This window comes from Cotesia typhae, unplaced genomic scaffold, assembly GCF_013202065.1.
Source record: "Cotesia typhae breed Kobodo isofemale line unplaced genomic scaffold, CoteBio_Ctyphae scaffold_13, whole genome shotgun sequence".
Taxonomy (NCBI): domain Eukaryota; kingdom Metazoa; phylum Arthropoda; class Insecta; order Hymenoptera; family Braconidae; genus Cotesia; species Cotesia typhae.
The window spans coordinates 2,107,543-2,125,116 of NW_027423774.1; the positions used below are offsets into that span (position 1 = coordinate 2,107,543).

A 17,574-nucleotide genomic window follows, 5' to 3' on the forward strand; every position below is an offset into this window, starting at 1 on the left:
GTTTCTGTTATTAGACACCCACACAGAGACCATTGGTAACTATATTTATTTAAAATAGTTAAATAATTCTTTATCGATTCAATTTATTTATTCAATTTGCATTTGAACAATGAACTACTTATCGTTCCACTTTTTTCGCTATTTTACTCCACTTACTAAAATTACTGTCATTCATAAAAAATAATTTAATGACTAAAACAATATAAATAATGCAAGCCTTGTTCAAAAGTTTTCTAATAAGTCTTTACCGACTTGAATAACTTTATTTTATATTTAAAATTTTATTTTAAAAAAGTTGTCACTTTTCAGTGTCAAAAATTACCGTCCTAAAAATTTCTTCGTTAAAATTTTAAACAAATCTTTCAATGAAAAAACTAATTTTAAAAAAGTGTGTCACTAAGTAACACTTTAAAACCCAAATAATTGTACAAATTATTGACCGACAATTTTAAAAAAATTATTCCTGATAAAAAGTATCGACTTTTTCTTATCGTACAATCTCTGTGACTTCTGGATTATACCGTAAAAATAAAAATATTCAACATATTTTCTCATGCAATTATCATTACACTGCAATAAAATTCCCTCTCTTTTGCTTTCAAATTTGAATTCAAAAGTCGGGTTTCGTCTTACAAGTTTTAAAATTTTGTAACTTATTGAAATTTCCATTTTTTTTTCTTTAAATTAATAGTAATAGAATTCATGACTGATCCAAATATTCCGGTGTATTTATTGAATTGCTTGTACCTGTTAAGGGGGTAGCAACCCGCAGGTAAAAGTTATGCGTGACCAAAGAGCGCAAGCGCGTTGACCGCTGTCCACTTTGTCTGTACAAAATTATATTCCTACTATACATTACATACCTACATGTACATTTATTATTAAGTGTAAACAATCATGGTTGTTAAGCAATAAAAAAAAACGACGAACTTTTAAGTGTAAAAATAAAAATTATAAAAAATAAAACAATAGTTTTTTAAAATAAAATAATCTTGGGGTTAATAGACAGTTTTCAAGGTAAGTAAGTTTCTAAAACTTACATACAAATATTTTTAATCATTAATTGAACGTTTAAATATTTACTAGTGTTTAATTAATATTTTTTAATGAATTAAAAATTTTATTTTGAAACTGCAATAATTAGATTCAATAAAAGGAAAAGTTTTAAGTTCAAACTATTTATTTAAACCTTGACCACTAAAGTATTGAATGATTAAAAATAGTTTATCGGAAGAATTTAATCGTAACACATTAGAGGCATTTTGCACTTTACCATTTAATGAAATCAATCATTGAAGGCTTTTTACTTTACTGGAGTCACTTTATTGTTGTAAGCTCTAGAGTCAGTAGCGATTTGACTGTAATCATAAGCCGGCCTCTCCCTCTCTCTCTCTCTCTCTCTGTGATTTTATTATTTATATTTTATTAATGAGTGGCTAATTGTTTTAGTTTATTAATGCACGGTTTATTGGGGTGATTGCACAGTGTTGAAGGATGATGTTCATACGCTTAACGTCGTGTTTCAACAGGTTGCTACCACCAATGGAGAAACCGGGATCATCTATAGGTCCGGAGAGTAGCGCTGAACTTGAAGATAGAGATCCCAATAATTTAAATCATCACTTACAGGTTTTTCTATTTATTCAAATATTAATTATTGTCTATAAATAAATAGAGATAATCAATAATAAGAGAAAATTTTTTTTTATTATCCCTTGGAACTTTTTAATGATATGCCTTTTAAATTAAATCAGCTTTTTTAAATTAATTCACGTCAAATTATTTTTTAGTGGTTCACGATCAAACTTAGAAACTTTTTCTATTTTTATCAATCGAGTAATTTCAAAAAAACGTTCTTATAAATTTGAGACTAAATTTTAAATAGTTAACAATTTTTTTTTTTGATGTAATAGCTACTGATCAATAAACGTGTCATAAAGTAATAAAGTTTTATTCTTGCCAGCTAAGCTACATACAGTTCTACGGTAGTTTTTTATATTTAAAAATTAACAATCATTTCTGGATTGCTTGAGTTATTTTTAAAAGAAAAATTATCCTTTAATAAAAAATATTTCTTTGACATAAGAACATATATTTTTAATTATAATAAAAAATAAAAGTACTGTTTGTAGTCAGTGTAATAAAATTTAATAAATACCATAATTAAAAAATTTTATGATATTATTTTAACATTGAAATTCTCATTTCACAAAAAGTGAAATTTGGAGTAGCCAAAAGCTTCAACGTTTTCAAGAAATAAATAAATTAAATAGATTTATGAGCCAAGAAATAATTTTTTGGACAGAATTTTATTTTTAAATTTAACTATAATTATAGATTAATTAAAAAAAAAATTCTAGGATTAATTTTGTGTTTCTAACAATTTTAATTCACAAAAAAATTGCAACCAGGTACAATGGGATGATGTAGTGGGTGAACCAGATGGTATCAGAAGCCCGGAATGTGCTTGGAGATTAAGTGGCCACTGTTTCCGTCTCTCTCGAGGGTGTTGCTATATCTTCCTATCAATTCTCATAGCTCCTATCCTCGCACTATTTCTAGGATTTACATTTGCTTGTCTCTCTTTTCAAGTACGTATTATCGATTTAATGATCACATCACTTTGTCAGTTAACTCTAATTCATAATTAATAATGCATTCATTTTTATACTATCATTTTTAGCATATCTGGTGTATAGCGCCTTGCCTAAGAGTCTGGAAAATTTCATGCGCAGCAACTAGAACCTTTTTTACTGCATTTACACATGCTATTGTCCGTCCATGTACCGAATCACTTAGCTTTTTTTTTCATAATGTTCGTGTTTTCAATCAACGACTACCTGATGGCCCTCATCACAAAGAAGATGCGTTGATAGTTTAAACAAAGTTATAATCTTATTGTTCTTCGTCTTTAGTTTTTGTGATAATGATGAATAATATTTTGTTGTTAAATGTTTATAATAATTAATAATATATGAATTTATTTTGTTGTTATATATAGTATCGTAATGATTTCTTCTAAAAGTGAAAGAGTTAATAGTTAATTGTTCAAATTATATTAAATCAAAAAAGCAGGCCTTGAATTTATTGTATTACGAGTATTGAAGTACTTGAAAAAATTAATGTTTTTTATCAGCAGACATTTGACAACTTTTTAGTTTCATTCAATAAATAAATTAGGACCAAAAATTTATTTTAAAAAATTGCAATCATAGTTTATTCACTTTTCACAAATAAAATGTTTTTTTACGATTTTTTTTTTCGTTGTAAATTGTTTTAAAAAACAAATTCTAAAAAGTGTCAATTGATTTTAAATTTCAGTTACATTTTTTTTTTTTTAATTTTTAATCAGTGTGAATTTTAAAAACTCTTGTATTTAAATATTTTATTATTTTACTGTACTTATAATTTAATTGTAGTTACATGATATGAACTATCAAATACTTGTGAGTAAAATTCGATGTAAAAATTTATTTAAAGTGTGTGTGGAAATAATTGAAAAATTTAACGTTAAATATTTAACAAAAAAATTTTTTTTCCATCAATATTTTTTGAAGCAGTCACGGAAAATTTTTTACTGTGAAATTAAAAAAAATTTTTACCTAATATGAACAAACATGATTTTTTTTTACTTTCATAACGTGTATTAGAATATAATAACATATGTTTAATAAATAAATAAATTATTAAAAATTGATACGATAGTGTGTAGATAAAATCTTATTATCCCGAAACTAAAATAAGGAAAAAATAAAAAAATTAGCGTTTAAATATCGTCAGGGAAGTGATAATTTAACGGTTAAATTTATACGAAATTATCCCGGCAAATGTACCACGTGTTATTCGACCAATAAAGTCGTAATAGAGTTTTTTAATTTTTTTGTTAAATTTATATCACTTTACAAAAGATAAAACTCTAAATATCTATGTGACTGTGTATGTTCGTGTTATGTGATAAACATTTTGATATGAATAAATAAAATATTGATTGTAACGATATTTAGCTTAGTTTCTACCGAGTTTTTGATATGGTCACAGCTGATTATAGTAATAATAATAATAATAATAATAATAATAACAGTAATTCTCGTTATAATAATAGTGAAACTGTCAGTATGGCTGTGCGTGCGCAAAATAATTTATTTAAAATTTTAAACGGATACTATTCTTCAAGATCGGTTAAATGTATCCTTTACAATATTTTTTACAATGATGAATTACCAAAAATAGGCAATCAAACATATAGATTTATTAATTTATATTTTTCTTAATTATTATTCAGGTTTTTCAGTTGCGACGAGTAATCGTAAAAAATGTAAGTTCATTTATTAAAACACTTCACCGGGTTTATCATGAATTCATACATTATCTCGAGTATGTATCGGGTTTTAATGTAATATATGTGATACGTGCATATTTATATTTCATGAAATACGAGATAAATTAATATTCATTGTTCTCTATGGGTTATTATGTAAACTTGAGTTAATAATACTTGTTTTAATAAATTAAAACTGGGTCAATAAATTTTTGTATTATCTGTATTATCTATTGGTGATATAGATTTTATTATTACTGTACTATTGTAATAGATGGCGGTGCTTATGTCAGAGAAGGCTTCATTTCATGGGATTACCCTGAATGGTTCTTATTTTTGATTTTATTAATGCAATTTCCCTTTGTTTTAGGAAAATTCTACGTTAAATAAAAAAAACTTATTTTTTTTGGGAATGTTAAGAAAAATTTTTTAAAATAATTTTCAAGAACATTATTAATTTTGCTAAATTATATTAAGAAAGGTTACATAAAAGAATTATGAAAAGAAGTAAAAATTAAGGATGAGATTCTTTGATGATGATAAAAGTAATCATCGACAATTTCTAGGTACATTTGATTGGCAAGATCCATTCAACATTGAGTCACAGTACACTCAAGATGAAATAATGGTCAGAGATCAATTTCACTCATACTGCCAGGAGAAGTTGCAGCCACGAATATTAGATGCCTTTAGAAATGAACATTTCGATAAGCGTATAATGAAAGAGTTGGGTGATCTTGGAGTTCTGTGTTGCACTTTGAAGGGCTACGGAGCTTCAGGTGTTTCATCTGTAACATACGGTCTTATTACCAAAGAAATAGAATCTGTTGATAGTGGGTACAGGTCATCATATTCAGTGCAAAATCTTGCAGCAGTCGCTATTGATTCTTGGGGCAGTCAAGAACAGAAAGATAAATATTTGCCTAAATTAGGTAACTAATCAAATATAAAACTTCTCAAAAATCTCAACAAAAAAATTTTTTTATGTATTCTTTAAGAATTTCAACTATTGATTATTTTTACCTCAATTTTATTAAAAGGGTTGAAATTAAGATCCAACTAAGATTTTTTTTTCTTGAATTTTTGACAAAATTTCAACTCTTTCCACTTTCAAATTCTACTAAGATTTTTTTTATCCAGTTACTGGTGACTATATAGGATGTTTCGGACTAACGGAGCCAAACCACGGTAGTGACCCAGCATCATTAGATACACGAGCTATATATGACGCGAATAAAAAAATTTACAAGCTACGTGGTAGTAAAACATGGTCAGTACTCTTTCAAAAAAATCAAAATCTATAAAAAAATTTATCATATTCTTTTAATTTTTTTTCTCCAGGATAACCAACTCCCCAGTAGCAGATTTGTGCATAGTGTGGGCGAGATGTGAAGATGACAAGATCCGAGGATTTATAGTCGAACGAAAGGGGAATGAAGACACACTCAGCACGCCTAAAATAAATGGCAAAGTGTCTTTACGGGCCTCCACCACAGGAATGATTGTTATGGACGATGTTGTTGTTCCTGAATCAAATATGCTACCTAATGTTACCGGTCTTAAGGTATAAACAATGAAATCACATTAAATTGCAATTGGTAAAGGTATATGATTGATGATATAGGGTCCTTTTGAATGCCTTAACCATGCACGGTATGGCATAGCGTGGGGTTCACTGGGTGCAGCTGAACAGTGTTTGAAAATTGCAAACCAGTATGTGCTAGACAGGAAACAATTCAAACGACCTTTGGCAGCTAATCAGTTGATACAGAAAAAACTTGCTGATATGGTCTCTGAAATTGCTATTAGTTTGCAAGCTTGTTTGAGGGTTGGTAGGCTGAAGGATGAAAATAGGTATTTTTAAATATTATACTTTAACATTGAGACATTCACATAGCTTTTATTACTATTTGGAAAATAAAAATTTTAACGCAGAGCCGCTCCTGAAATGATTTCTATTATAAAACGAAATTCCGCGGCAAAAGCAATCAATATTGCTCGAACTGCTCGAGATATGCTGGGTGGAAATGGAATTTCCGATGAGTATCACATCATAAGACATATGGTTAATCTGGAAGCCGTTATTACTTACGAAGGTATAGTAACTATGCATAAACATTGATTATTAAGAATAATAACTGAATTTTTTCATCCGTAAATAAAATATGATTTTTATTATACAGGCACTGACGATATTCATGGTTTAATTCTGGGACGCGCTATAACTGGAATCCCTGCATTTGGATAAATCGCACTTATTAAATTTAATATATTGAACAGAAGTTAATTTTTGTATCCAATTAAATTTTTATTATGAATATTTTATAAAAATAAATTCATATATATATATATATATATATATATATATATATATATATATATATATATATATATATATAAAATTATTGATTTTATAAAAGTTATTAAAATTACTTACCAGCACATTGCGAGATACTTAAAGGTCCTTGATCCATAAATTTAATTGTTCATTAAAATTACAACAAAAAAAAAATTAAACTTTTTTCTAAATGATTAAAACTTAAAATCAAAAATTTTTGAATTTTTTCAATGGAGATCTATTCTGAAGCCTTTTGAGAGTTTCTCCAAGAGAGAAAAAAATTATTAATTAACTATTACATAAATAATTAAAAAATTGATTTTATTTGGGAAAAATAATAACTATTATTTTTTATATCAATCAATAAAATTATATTTAACAATAATTAAATCATTATCAAGGGTAGTAATTATCATAAAAAAAAACAACAGTTTTAATCATCATGATAATAAATTAAAAAATTAAATTTTGCATGACTCAGACGTTAAGTTTGATAATGCAACTGATAATTGAGCTACAATTTTAATAATTATACCAGAAAATTATTGCGTTCCTCTAGAATAATTAATTATGATTCCGTTGAAAATAATATTTTTTTTCGTAATTACAAACTTGTCTCTCTTACTATCGAGTGCTTATCAAATAACTACTTTGATAATTATTAACCTTGGCTACTGAAAATTTAATTATGGCCATTAATATTATTATCGCATGTTTCTGTAAATTACTTTAAAAATGTAATAGTTGACTTATTATTTTTAGTATTAAAGTTAACTTCAATACTACCAAAAGCTTAAACATTCGAAGTAAAACTCATTAAGCAAAATGTCGAATTCACCAAAAATAATTTTGGCAATTTGCTTATTAGTAACAAGAATCAACGCTCTCAATGTCCATGTAGCAGATAATATCGACGACATAATATCATATGTCAATGAAGTAATGAATAATTCGACAAATCAAGATAACGAAAGTTTTAAAATGTCGGCTGAGGCATTGGATGAACTAAAAATCGACGACAAAAGAAATTACGCCGACATTGTCGACGAGTTCTTCATCGATCAGCCACATGAGAAAGTCACCGATCAAATGAATACTAAGCTAAAAGGATTGATCAGTAAAATAGATGATGTTTGGGGAAAGTATAAGACCAAAGACTTGGAGGATGATGATATTATGGACCTGGTTACTTTGCCTGGATCTATCAGCGAGCTCTACAAGTTATACACAGGGGATGGCGGTGAAGACTATCCTTCCTGCGTTGCGAAAGTAATTTTTTAATTTTTCTTGTTAAAAATCCTTCGGAATTCCAATTGATTGAAGGTTGTCATAAATAGGATTCACGTCCAACTGCGTGCGAAGTAGAGATGGATAACCAGAGCCGGCTGTGGAAATTACACCAAGCTGTTGTTCTTTCTGAACTTCGGGGATTCATTTTAAATTTAAGAGCTGGAAATAATGCGGAGAAAGCTGCTGCTCATGCAATTTTGCATTCGGAAGAATATATTCTCGCAACTCATAATGGTTTTGAAGCTTCATCGGACTCACATTTTCGTTGCAATCCAGAAGATCATAAGCGTGGTTTGTAATTTTTTTCACCGATGTTAAAATTCGTTTCGAAGCAGTTCAAATTTTTCCGTCAGTATTTTACGCCTAGAATATAATTTTTTATCTACGTATCTTATATTTTTTTCAGGAGACACATTCACCGAATTTCTCGGCCTTTTCCAAGGCATATTAGTCAATGAATTACAATCAAGTAACACCAAAGATAACGACTCCTGCACTGATTCTTGTAGTTCTATAGATTTTTCTCGGATTCACAACTGTTACACCATAGAACAAGGTGACAGTGCGGAAGAATATTGTCAAAGAAACCCTTGTCATGGTCAAATTTTCAATTGTAACCATGCGGGTGACACTACAGCATGTGAAACAGTAAGTCTAAAAAAATTGAATAATTATTCTTTATCATTTCAACTGATACATTTAAATTCTTTGCAGCGTGGATCGAATGATAGACGGTTCGAGTGGGCAGATACTCAAGAAATGGGTTTTTTGGGAGAGAAAGATGATTGCAAACAAGGAAATGAAATTTATTTGCATGATTACACTAGGCCTCTTGTGCACTGTCCAGTTTGTTATTGTACTTGTTCCGAAGAAGATGGCGAGTCTGATGCATTGAGAGCAATTAGTTTGTTACCACAGTTTTCGGATATTGATGAAAACAAGTAAAAATTTTTTTTTCTTATTTTACTATAGAAATATTTCGCATATTTTGCGATCAAACTTGGTCGCAAAAAAATTTATTTAAAAATTTATCAGTCACAAAAATGATTAAAACTCCAAAAATATTCGGAATTTCCGTAAAAAACGGTAGATACTTATTTTTTAATATAAAAACTTTGAATTAATAAAAAAAAAAATTTTTTTTTTGGAAATTTTATTGGCTATCCCAATTAAAGAAACAATTTACATTAAATTCATTTTCAATTTATTTTTAAAAATAATTTAATGATTTAAAAAAAAAAATTTAACATGTTTATTTCCTAATTAGGGTAGTTACAGGTGTTAAATTCGTAGAAAAAGATAATCTGATTCAGATTCAAATCGAGCAGTCTGAACTGTGTGCTTACGGGGAAATAGTTCCAGACTCAGATGAATTTGTCGATTTGGATAAGATAAAATACATTGATACTGGTATAGGAGGGTTTTCAATGAAGACCGATGACGGTGATAAAATGCTAAAGGACGGTGTTGAATTTAAATTCATCACTGCGACAGAAAGAAAACTTTACATCGACAAATTGGTAGCACCAGATCATGAGGTCATTGTCGGAGTCGCCTTGGATTGGGATAATACCGAAAAAGCCATTGAATTGAAAATTTTGTCATGGCTATTTGACTACACCACTGGTGTATTAGAAAATCGAAGACCTTTGTCTGCTAATGATTCTTCTCTGAATTGGATAAACTGGAAAAACACTGAAGATCCTACCGATGCTTACGACCAGGAGAGGTAAGGCTAAAATTGCAAAAATAAAAATTTAATTCACAATTTTAAAATTTTGTTAAAGAACTGCAATAGACATGTCACAATTGGACGATCCCGCAAAAGCTCAAGGTTTTAACCCAGAGAATTCGGAACCGAATCAGGAGATCGAAATCACAACAACGGATTACAAAATTGACATGGCCAGTCGCACTATTCCTTACTTCGATCTTCAACCGGTTATCTACGAGGAAGTCAAAAGTCCCTTGAGTGGCTTGGAACTTATTTACAAGCGACAATACGGGTTTGGAGGGTTCCTTGGGTTCAAAATCCGATCTTATAAATTCAATGATAAATTCGGATGTGAAATGTCAGAGACAGATCTTCAGAAGTATAAAGCCAATTTTGATGATCCGATTTTTTTGGATATACCTACAAAATAGTTGATTTTTTCCCAAATAAAAAAAACCTATGAATTTACAAAATTTTTTCATTTTTAGCAGGTATCAAAATTTATAAAATAATAATTTATCACATTTTTTAATTCTGAATTTTTTGCTGATAATAATTACTGTTAAAAGGTTTAAAGAATAATCATATGATAATTTTAAAAAAAATTTCATACACTAATTATAAATAAATAAATAAATTTTTTTAAAATAAAAAATAAAATAAATTTCAAAAGATAAATATCATTTTTGCTTAATTGGTATTGACCTTGGGTGTTAAAAGTTGAATATAAAGTTTATTTTCTTTTTTTTTAAACTGCTATCTTGTAGTTTAAAAAATTTTTTTATGGAATATCGAATGTAGCTCGTTGTTCGCAGATAGTTCGCAAGTAGCTCATGTGAGTTTGAGGCACTGGAAATTTTGAAGAAAAACTGATATGATCCCATGGAATTTGATGAAAGTCACCCTAAGAATTTTTTTTTTTTTCTTGAATCACCCCAATAAATAGAATAAACGTAATCGAAGGGCAGAATACAACATGATGAACATAATATTAATCATAAATAAATTAAGTTTAATTCCTAGATAATAAAGCATTAATTACATTCTCAATTATTTTGGTTTTTTAATTACAACACACATCTCGTGCAAAAGTGTAAAGAGGTTCCTCATTTGTTGTTTTGTTTTTTTTTTTTTTTTATCGTGCTACATTCAATTATTCCTTTACGACTTAAGTTGTGTTTAATAATCCTTGACTACAATAAGCTCTTCATAAAACGTAAATAACATTGTAGTTTACAATAGTTTACAAGTTGTCACGTTGTGATCATTCAAATGTGTCTATCATATAGGTACACATTATTTTTATTATTATTAATATTATTATTATTATAACTATTATAATTGTTATTATAATTATTATTGTTATTATTATCAGTAAATGCTATAATTGAATCGAAAAAAACCATGAAAAAATTTTCTTACTAATTTTTTAAAAATATTCGCATTTATTTTATTTTTACATACAATTACATTAATTTTTTTTTTTTTTTTTTTTTCCAAGTATACAAACGCGAATTGTGGTCCGTATTTTTAAATATTTTTTCAAATTCAATTTCAGCATTTGCTATAATTTTTTTAACTTATTTATTTATTTGTTTTACTACTTACAGAAATATTAAAATGTTTTATTGTTTTTTCTTTTTTAATTTTCCAATTATAATTAATTTAACAAACAAATTAAATTTTTCTATTCTCACTTAATTCATCCTTTGGTGACTTTTTTTTTACTTGCTAGTATTTTTTAGTAAATAAAATAAAATTATTTAGTTTGGACACACATTTGTTTAAAATTTGTTCCATCATTTTTATTTATATATAAATCTACATGAGAATTATTTCACATTTTTTCAATAAATAAAAATAATAATAATATTATTATTAATGACTATTATTATTAATATTATTTACTTTTTCTGCAATAAACAATAAGTACATACATCTTTCATCATCATAAGTAATAATTAATAATGATCTCACCCTAGTCTTCCGTACGATGATTCGTGTCATATAATAAATATAATAATGTATACTTGGTTTGCATTTGTAATTTACATTATTTTTATTTAATTTACTTTTACTTTTTTATTTATCATTATTATTTTACTTTTTTTTTTTTTTTAACTATTCAATACCTTATTGTCGTGCGAACTGTTTTTATCGGTTACTGTGACGTTAGAAAGGAGACAAACAAATATTTTTTAAAATTATAATATAATAATAAAAAATGTTTTTTTTTTCACCTTTATTTTTTAAGCAAAAAATTTAATTCATACATTAATTAGTATATTACACACCGAGGGAAGTAAAGTAAGAAATGTCTCAGATCACATGTAATTGTTGGCCGAGGCGGAGCCGAGGTCAACAAACATGTGATCTGAGGCTTTCTTATTTACTTCCCGAGGAGTGTATGCTATTTTTTTGCTCGACGAAGGCAGAAAGTGGCAACTTCATTTAGCGCAGCGGGCCGAAAGTTGACGCTTTCTGCCCGTCGAGCAAAAAAAAATTTTTTTTTGATCAACAGTAATTTAAATTATTATTTTCAAAAAAAGTTGAATTTTATTTTGTTAATTATTCACATTATTTTTCCAATCTAGAAATTTTGTAAAAAATCATTTTATATGATCGTAAATACCGCGAAAATTAAGAATAATAACAACAATTTCAGTATTATACTTAAGCACTTGGATATGTGTTATTAATATAATATAAATATACTATATTTTAATTGCGACAAATTTGAATCATCGAAAATAAGCCCGTGTAAAAAAAATTGTCTTAAAATTGTTGTTTGTTTAAGATCTTAAACGTGACACAAGCCAAGACTTTTTTAGGACGCCAAAAAAAATTCTGAGAGCAGATTTTTGAAATTTGGCTCTCGAATTTATTATTAAAATTAATTTTTAGACAGTTTTACGACTTTTTAATCGCTACATTTTTGAGTGCGCTCTTTTTAAATTGTTAAAAATTTTTTATCGGACAATTTTAAGATTTTTTTAAACATAGTCTCAAAAAATTTTTTTAAAACTTTTTCAAGACTATTTAAAAGTTTTTTAAGATTTTTTAAGACGATTTTTTTTTACATGGGAGTGTTAAGCTTTATTTTAATTTTAACAAAATTATAAATTCATTATTTTTATCAAAAAAATGCGTAAAATATTAACTGTACAAAAGAAAATTCGGCATGATGGTTTGATGAATGATAAAGAAGATATTAATATTTAATTTATCACGTCTTTATAGTTGAAAAGCTTTGGAAATATTTATTATGATCATTTATTTCAGTAATAAATTTATCGGCAATTAAAAGACTGAATAATTTATGTGTCACCATAAAATTTATAAATTTTTTTATTATTATTTTATTTATCATCATTATTATTATTTATAATACCATTGTATATAAAAAACACACGTACACACACGAATCAGAAATAGATTTTTAATAATTATTGTTTTTATTTTTATATTATCTTAAATCATTATTTAATCTCTTGTTTTTTAACCAATTTTTTAAACTGCTATTAACTATTTAATCATTTTTTATTTCTTTCACGGCTGAATCTAACAAATAAAAATAAAATTGTAAAATATATATTTTTTTTTTTAAGAAAAAAAATAAATAGTTAGATATGTTAGTCATAATTTTCATAAATAAATAAATAAATATGAATAAATTTTATTAAGATTACTGACTGTCATTAAGTAGTAGAACAAATTTACTCTCTGGATTATTTTTTTTTATACACTCTTAAGAATTTTATTGCGTCAAAAAAATTTGTGTTAAATATTTAACACTTTTTTAAGTTGATTTAAAATAATTAACACAAAAAAAAGTGATAAATTTACACATTGAGGTTTTAAATATTTAAAACAAAATTTTTTAAAGCAATTTCCAGATTTTTTGTAACATATAACGTCTGTGCAGTTGTTTTTAATTAAATTAAATTTTTTTAAGCCAAATTTTGAATGCCATTTTTAATTTTTAATTCTTAATTTTGAATTTTAGAATATAAGGACTATACAATAAAAAAATAGTAAGCATAAAATTTTTTTTTAATTCTTTTAAAAGCATAAAATATTAAAAAAAGAAAAATTCCAGAGAGTAATTATAAAAACAAACAATAAATAAATAAATAACCAACCAAAAGTAAAGTGCTGTGAAACGTTATAAAAACTGTCCCCTTCCATCAACAAAAAACAAAAAAAAAATAATCTCTTATTAAAATTACTAAAAAAAAAATTTGGTCATTTAAAATCCTCCATTTTGTAATTATTATTTTATTATTCGCTTGTTCCTTTATATTTATAATAAGATTCACCAATTTTTATACCCATAGATTATAATATATTGATTTATCATATTATATATTGATTAATATATTATACTATGAGTAATTTAATTGAAGTTTTTTTTTATTTTTTAACGTTGTTAATAGTACGTGTTACCTAAGTGTGTCCAATTACTTTTTACATAACACAATTTTATTTCTACAGTGTTCTATCCTATAAATTACCTGTTGATTTCCTTAAAAAAAAAAACATATCATTTTATATCAATTAATAATTTAATTATAATTAATAATTAATCATGAAAATTAATAATTACTTAATAGCAATAATTAATAATAAATTTTTCTTGCAACTAGTTATCATATTTACAATGTTATGGTACAATGGTTAACGTAGAGTTTTTTATTTATTTTATATTTTATTATATTAAATAATCAATTATATTAATTTAATATTTTATTAATTTCTACCCTCGATTTAAAACCGTATCTTTAAATATGTATTTTTAACAAAACATTTGTTCAGTAATTGAACACTTTTACGTTACATTTTCATGTTAACGTATCGACGCAAGGCAGCGGCCATTTATCCCGCGATTCTTATAATTATTTCTTTTTTTTTTCACTCTATGAACACCGTTAAAAGCTGAGTCATCGATATATTTATTACATTTTTATATTTATATATATTTATGAATATATTTATTGCTCAATTCCTATATATAAATCATACGAGATATATAATATATAATATTTATTATATATGCATGTAAGTAATATAAATTCAATTTTCTAATGCAATAAATCTGGTGAAATCAAAAAGATAAACGTTAATACAATGTACCGATGACTCGACTTATTTATTATTTATATTATTTAATTACGAATCGCAGGATTTTATATTTGATAGTATCAAGACCTTAGACGTAGTAATTCTTATATAAATTTAATTGAACGTGCCATATCCACGAACCGGAGATCCATTTATTTTTTTTCGCTTCTATATTTTTTTTTTTGTTTTAAATCACGTTTGCAATTTGCAGATAAAAATAGTATTATTATTATTATTATTATTATTATTATTATTATTATTATTATTATTATTATTATCATTATCTTTATCATTATTTTTCTTTAATTTTTATCCGCTTATTGTTGTTATTTTAATCCAATATTACAGTTATATATGTTTACTTTGTACTATATATGATCTCAATCGGGCGACCGAAGTCGTCGTATTTTGGTATCATTTTTTTTTTCTTATTGGCATTCACTCTAAATTATTCAACAGTTCTCGCTTAATAATCACTGGTGGCTTTTAGGGTATTATTTTTTAGATTTTATAAATATATTTAAATCTTCTACAAAAATAATACAAGTATTTTAGCGATTTTTTTACGGTAAAATTTTTTAATCACTTTTTTTAAATTGTTATTTTGATAAAAATTATGCCCAATTTTTTTTTTCATCTAAAACTTTTTTTAAAATCATAAAATTAAAAGTACAAAAAATCAAATTTTTATCAACGTAATTTTAAAAATTGAACAGAATTTTTGCAAAAAAATTAATAATAAATATGTACAGTTCAGCTTAAAAAAATTATTAATTAAAAAAAAAATCAAATAAATTTTCATCATGTTTAAAAAATTATTATTTATCATTAAATGGTTTCTTGACAATTTTAAAATAAATTCTTAAAAGTTGGAATAAAAATTAAGTCCTTTGAGTAAAAATTTGAGAAAATAAAAAAATCAAATTAGCAATTTTCTGTAGCGCAAAATTTTTTGAATATTTTAATTTAAGATTATAAAATAAAAAAAAAATCCAACGTCATAAAATTTTTTTAAAAACTACCAAAATTAAAATAAACATCTTAAAATAAAATTGTAATTATGATATCTTATTTTCTAAAATATTTTAAAGAAAATAAGAAATTAAGCATAATTCTTTGAAAACTATCGTTTAAAATTAGAAAAAATATTTTTATTACAATAAATGCAATCTAAATTAAAAATCATTTAAAATTTTCCAAAAACACAAACAAACAATCAAAACAATAATTTCTACTAAAAAGAAAAAAAAAAAATAATAATAATAATACCAGTGATTATTAATCTGAAAAGCAATTTATTTCTGCCATTGACTTTTAAATTTAATTAGAATTTTTCCACTCATACCAATACAACACACATCGAGTCATCACATCGATCAGCAATAATTCTTTTCTTGCTTTCCAAGTTCAACAACAATGACAGAAGTCATTACATTATTATTATTTTATCTTTTATTTATTCATTTTTAATAAGAAAAGTTTAGCTTTGTATATTCAACTCTTTATTATTATTATTATTATTTTTTAAATATAATAATAATAATAATTTTTATTACTATTATTGTTATTATCTTTACTATGTACAACAAAACAATAACACAGTATTGTTACAGTACAATTGCTGATTAGGTGGCTCGAGTTATTAATCACCGACGCACTCAAGTTTTTTTGTTCACGTGTTTTCTTTACATTTAAATATATATACACACATTTTAATATGCATATATATATATATATACTTTTATTTATGTACTTTGTTTGCATATTAGTGTCACATTTAATTGATAAACTATATATCACTATAATTACACACGTGTTATCATTTTTTAAAGCAGTACATTTTTTTTATTTTATTTATTTCACTAATACCTCTGACCAACGAGAAATTGACGAGTCTGATGTTATTTATTCCATTTAAATATTTTTTTTCTGTTCCGTAATCAGTATTACATTTTTAAAAATTAAATCACACATTTTTTTTATATTATTAACTATTCCGTATTTTTTATTTCATTTTTTATGGCTAGAAAATATTAATAATAATTAATTAAAAATAAAAATATAAAAATTAAATTATTGCGCTTAAACAACAACAATTTTCCAATTCATATTTTTTTTTAATTTTATACTGAAATAATTTTATTAAAACATTTCAATTTTAATTTACGTACAATTCATTTTTTTATAAAAAAATAATGCAATAAATTTTTATTTTCAATTTGATACTATTGATTTTTGAATTCAAGTTAGAACTCAATTGATAAGAACTTATGTAATTTACACAGCTTCATAGTAAGTTTTGTTTTCCGAGACAGTGTGTCTCACGCCGAGTACACTTGATGTGCTTACGCATCTGCTTAAATGGAATTTGCATCAATTTAACTTTAAATATTTGATCATTGTTTTACAAATTATTAAAAAATTTCGGATAAATGTATTGAAATTAAAAATTAATAATAAAAAAATAATTTTTGTACTGATTTGAAAAACGCTTGAAAATTTTATTAATTTAAAATATTTTAAGATAAAGTATGTTACTGTAATTTTTTAATTTATTTCAATAAAAATATATCAAATGACATTTATTTTTTCTTAGTATCAAAATTTTCTACTTTTTCGATAAAAATATTTTTTTAACCCAATCAAAAATTTTATTGTAATTTTTTGTGATTGTATTTCGTTGCATTTTTTATCAATTTGAAAATAAATAAGATTTTAAAATGTTAAGATTGTTAAATTTAACTTAAAGTGTACGTAAATTTAATGAAATTTCTTAAATAACAATTTCTATCT

At 25.2% G+C, this 17,574-nt stretch overlaps 2 protein-coding genes across 3 annotated transcripts; both read left to right on the forward strand.

Moving 5' to 3' along the window:
- Positions 1 to 1,529: 1,529 nt before the first annotated feature.
- Positions 1,530 to 6,636, forward strand: LOC141534777 (glutaryl-CoA dehydrogenase, mitochondrial). Of its 2 annotated transcripts, none has more exons than XM_074254349.1 (8): positions 1,530 to 1,629; positions 2,412 to 2,591; positions 4,885 to 5,250; positions 5,459 to 5,588; positions 5,660 to 5,882; positions 5,943 to 6,172; positions 6,254 to 6,414; positions 6,502 to 6,636. In XM_074254349.1, exons 2-8 carry the CDS (start codon positions 2,462 to 2,464, stop codon positions 6,564 to 6,566), a joined length of 1,305 nt encoding a protein of 434 aa, XP_074110450.1. In that variant the 5' UTR covers positions 1,530 to 1,629; positions 2,412 to 2,461; the 3' UTR covers positions 6,567 to 6,636. The 2 variants fall into 2 exon arrangements, with proteins under 2 accessions (XP_074110450.1, XP_074110449.1); XM_074254348.1 differs by lacking the exons at positions 1,530 to 1,629; positions 2,412 to 2,591 and adding exons at positions 3,941 to 4,185; positions 4,283 to 4,315.
- A 418-nt stretch (positions 6,637 to 7,054) lies between these two features.
- LOC141534979 (uncharacterized) lies at positions 7,055 to 12,765 on the forward strand. The gene is made up of 6 exons (XM_074254666.1): positions 7,055 to 7,925; positions 7,994 to 8,237; positions 8,353 to 8,594; positions 8,661 to 8,887; positions 9,214 to 9,675; positions 9,734 to 12,765. Exons 1-6 carry the CDS (start codon positions 7,482 to 7,484, stop codon positions 10,089 to 10,091), a joined length of 1,977 nt encoding a protein of 658 aa, XP_074110767.1. The 5' UTR covers positions 7,055 to 7,481; the 3' UTR covers positions 10,092 to 12,765.
- The last annotated feature ends 4,809 nt before the right edge of the window (positions 12,766 to 17,574 follow it).

Bases quoted from the DNA above. Each gene is read 5' to 3' on its own strand.
- LOC141534777 (XM_074254348.1), top strand. From the start codon at position 4,029: ATGGTCACAGCTGATTATAGTAATAATAATAATAATAATAATAATAAT. The intron at 5,251-5,458 runs GTAACTAATCAA...TTTTTTATCCAG, and splicing joins TAAATATTTGCCTAAATTAG to TTACTGGTGACTATATAGGA. The intron at 5,883-5,942 runs GTATAAACAATG...TTGATGATATAG, and splicing joins CTAATGTTACCGGTCTTAAG to GGTCCTTTTGAATGCCTTAA.
- LOC141534979 (XM_074254666.1), top strand. From the start codon at position 7,482: ATGTCGAATTCACCAAAAATAATTTTGGCAATTTGCTTATTAGTAACA. The intron at 8,238-8,352 runs GTTTGTAATTTT...TATTTTTTTCAG, and splicing joins TCCAGAAGATCATAAGCGTG to GAGACACATTCACCGAATTT. The intron at 8,595-8,660 runs GTAAGTCTAAAA...AATTCTTTGCAG, and splicing joins ACACTACAGCATGTGAAACA to CGTGGATCGAATGATAGACG.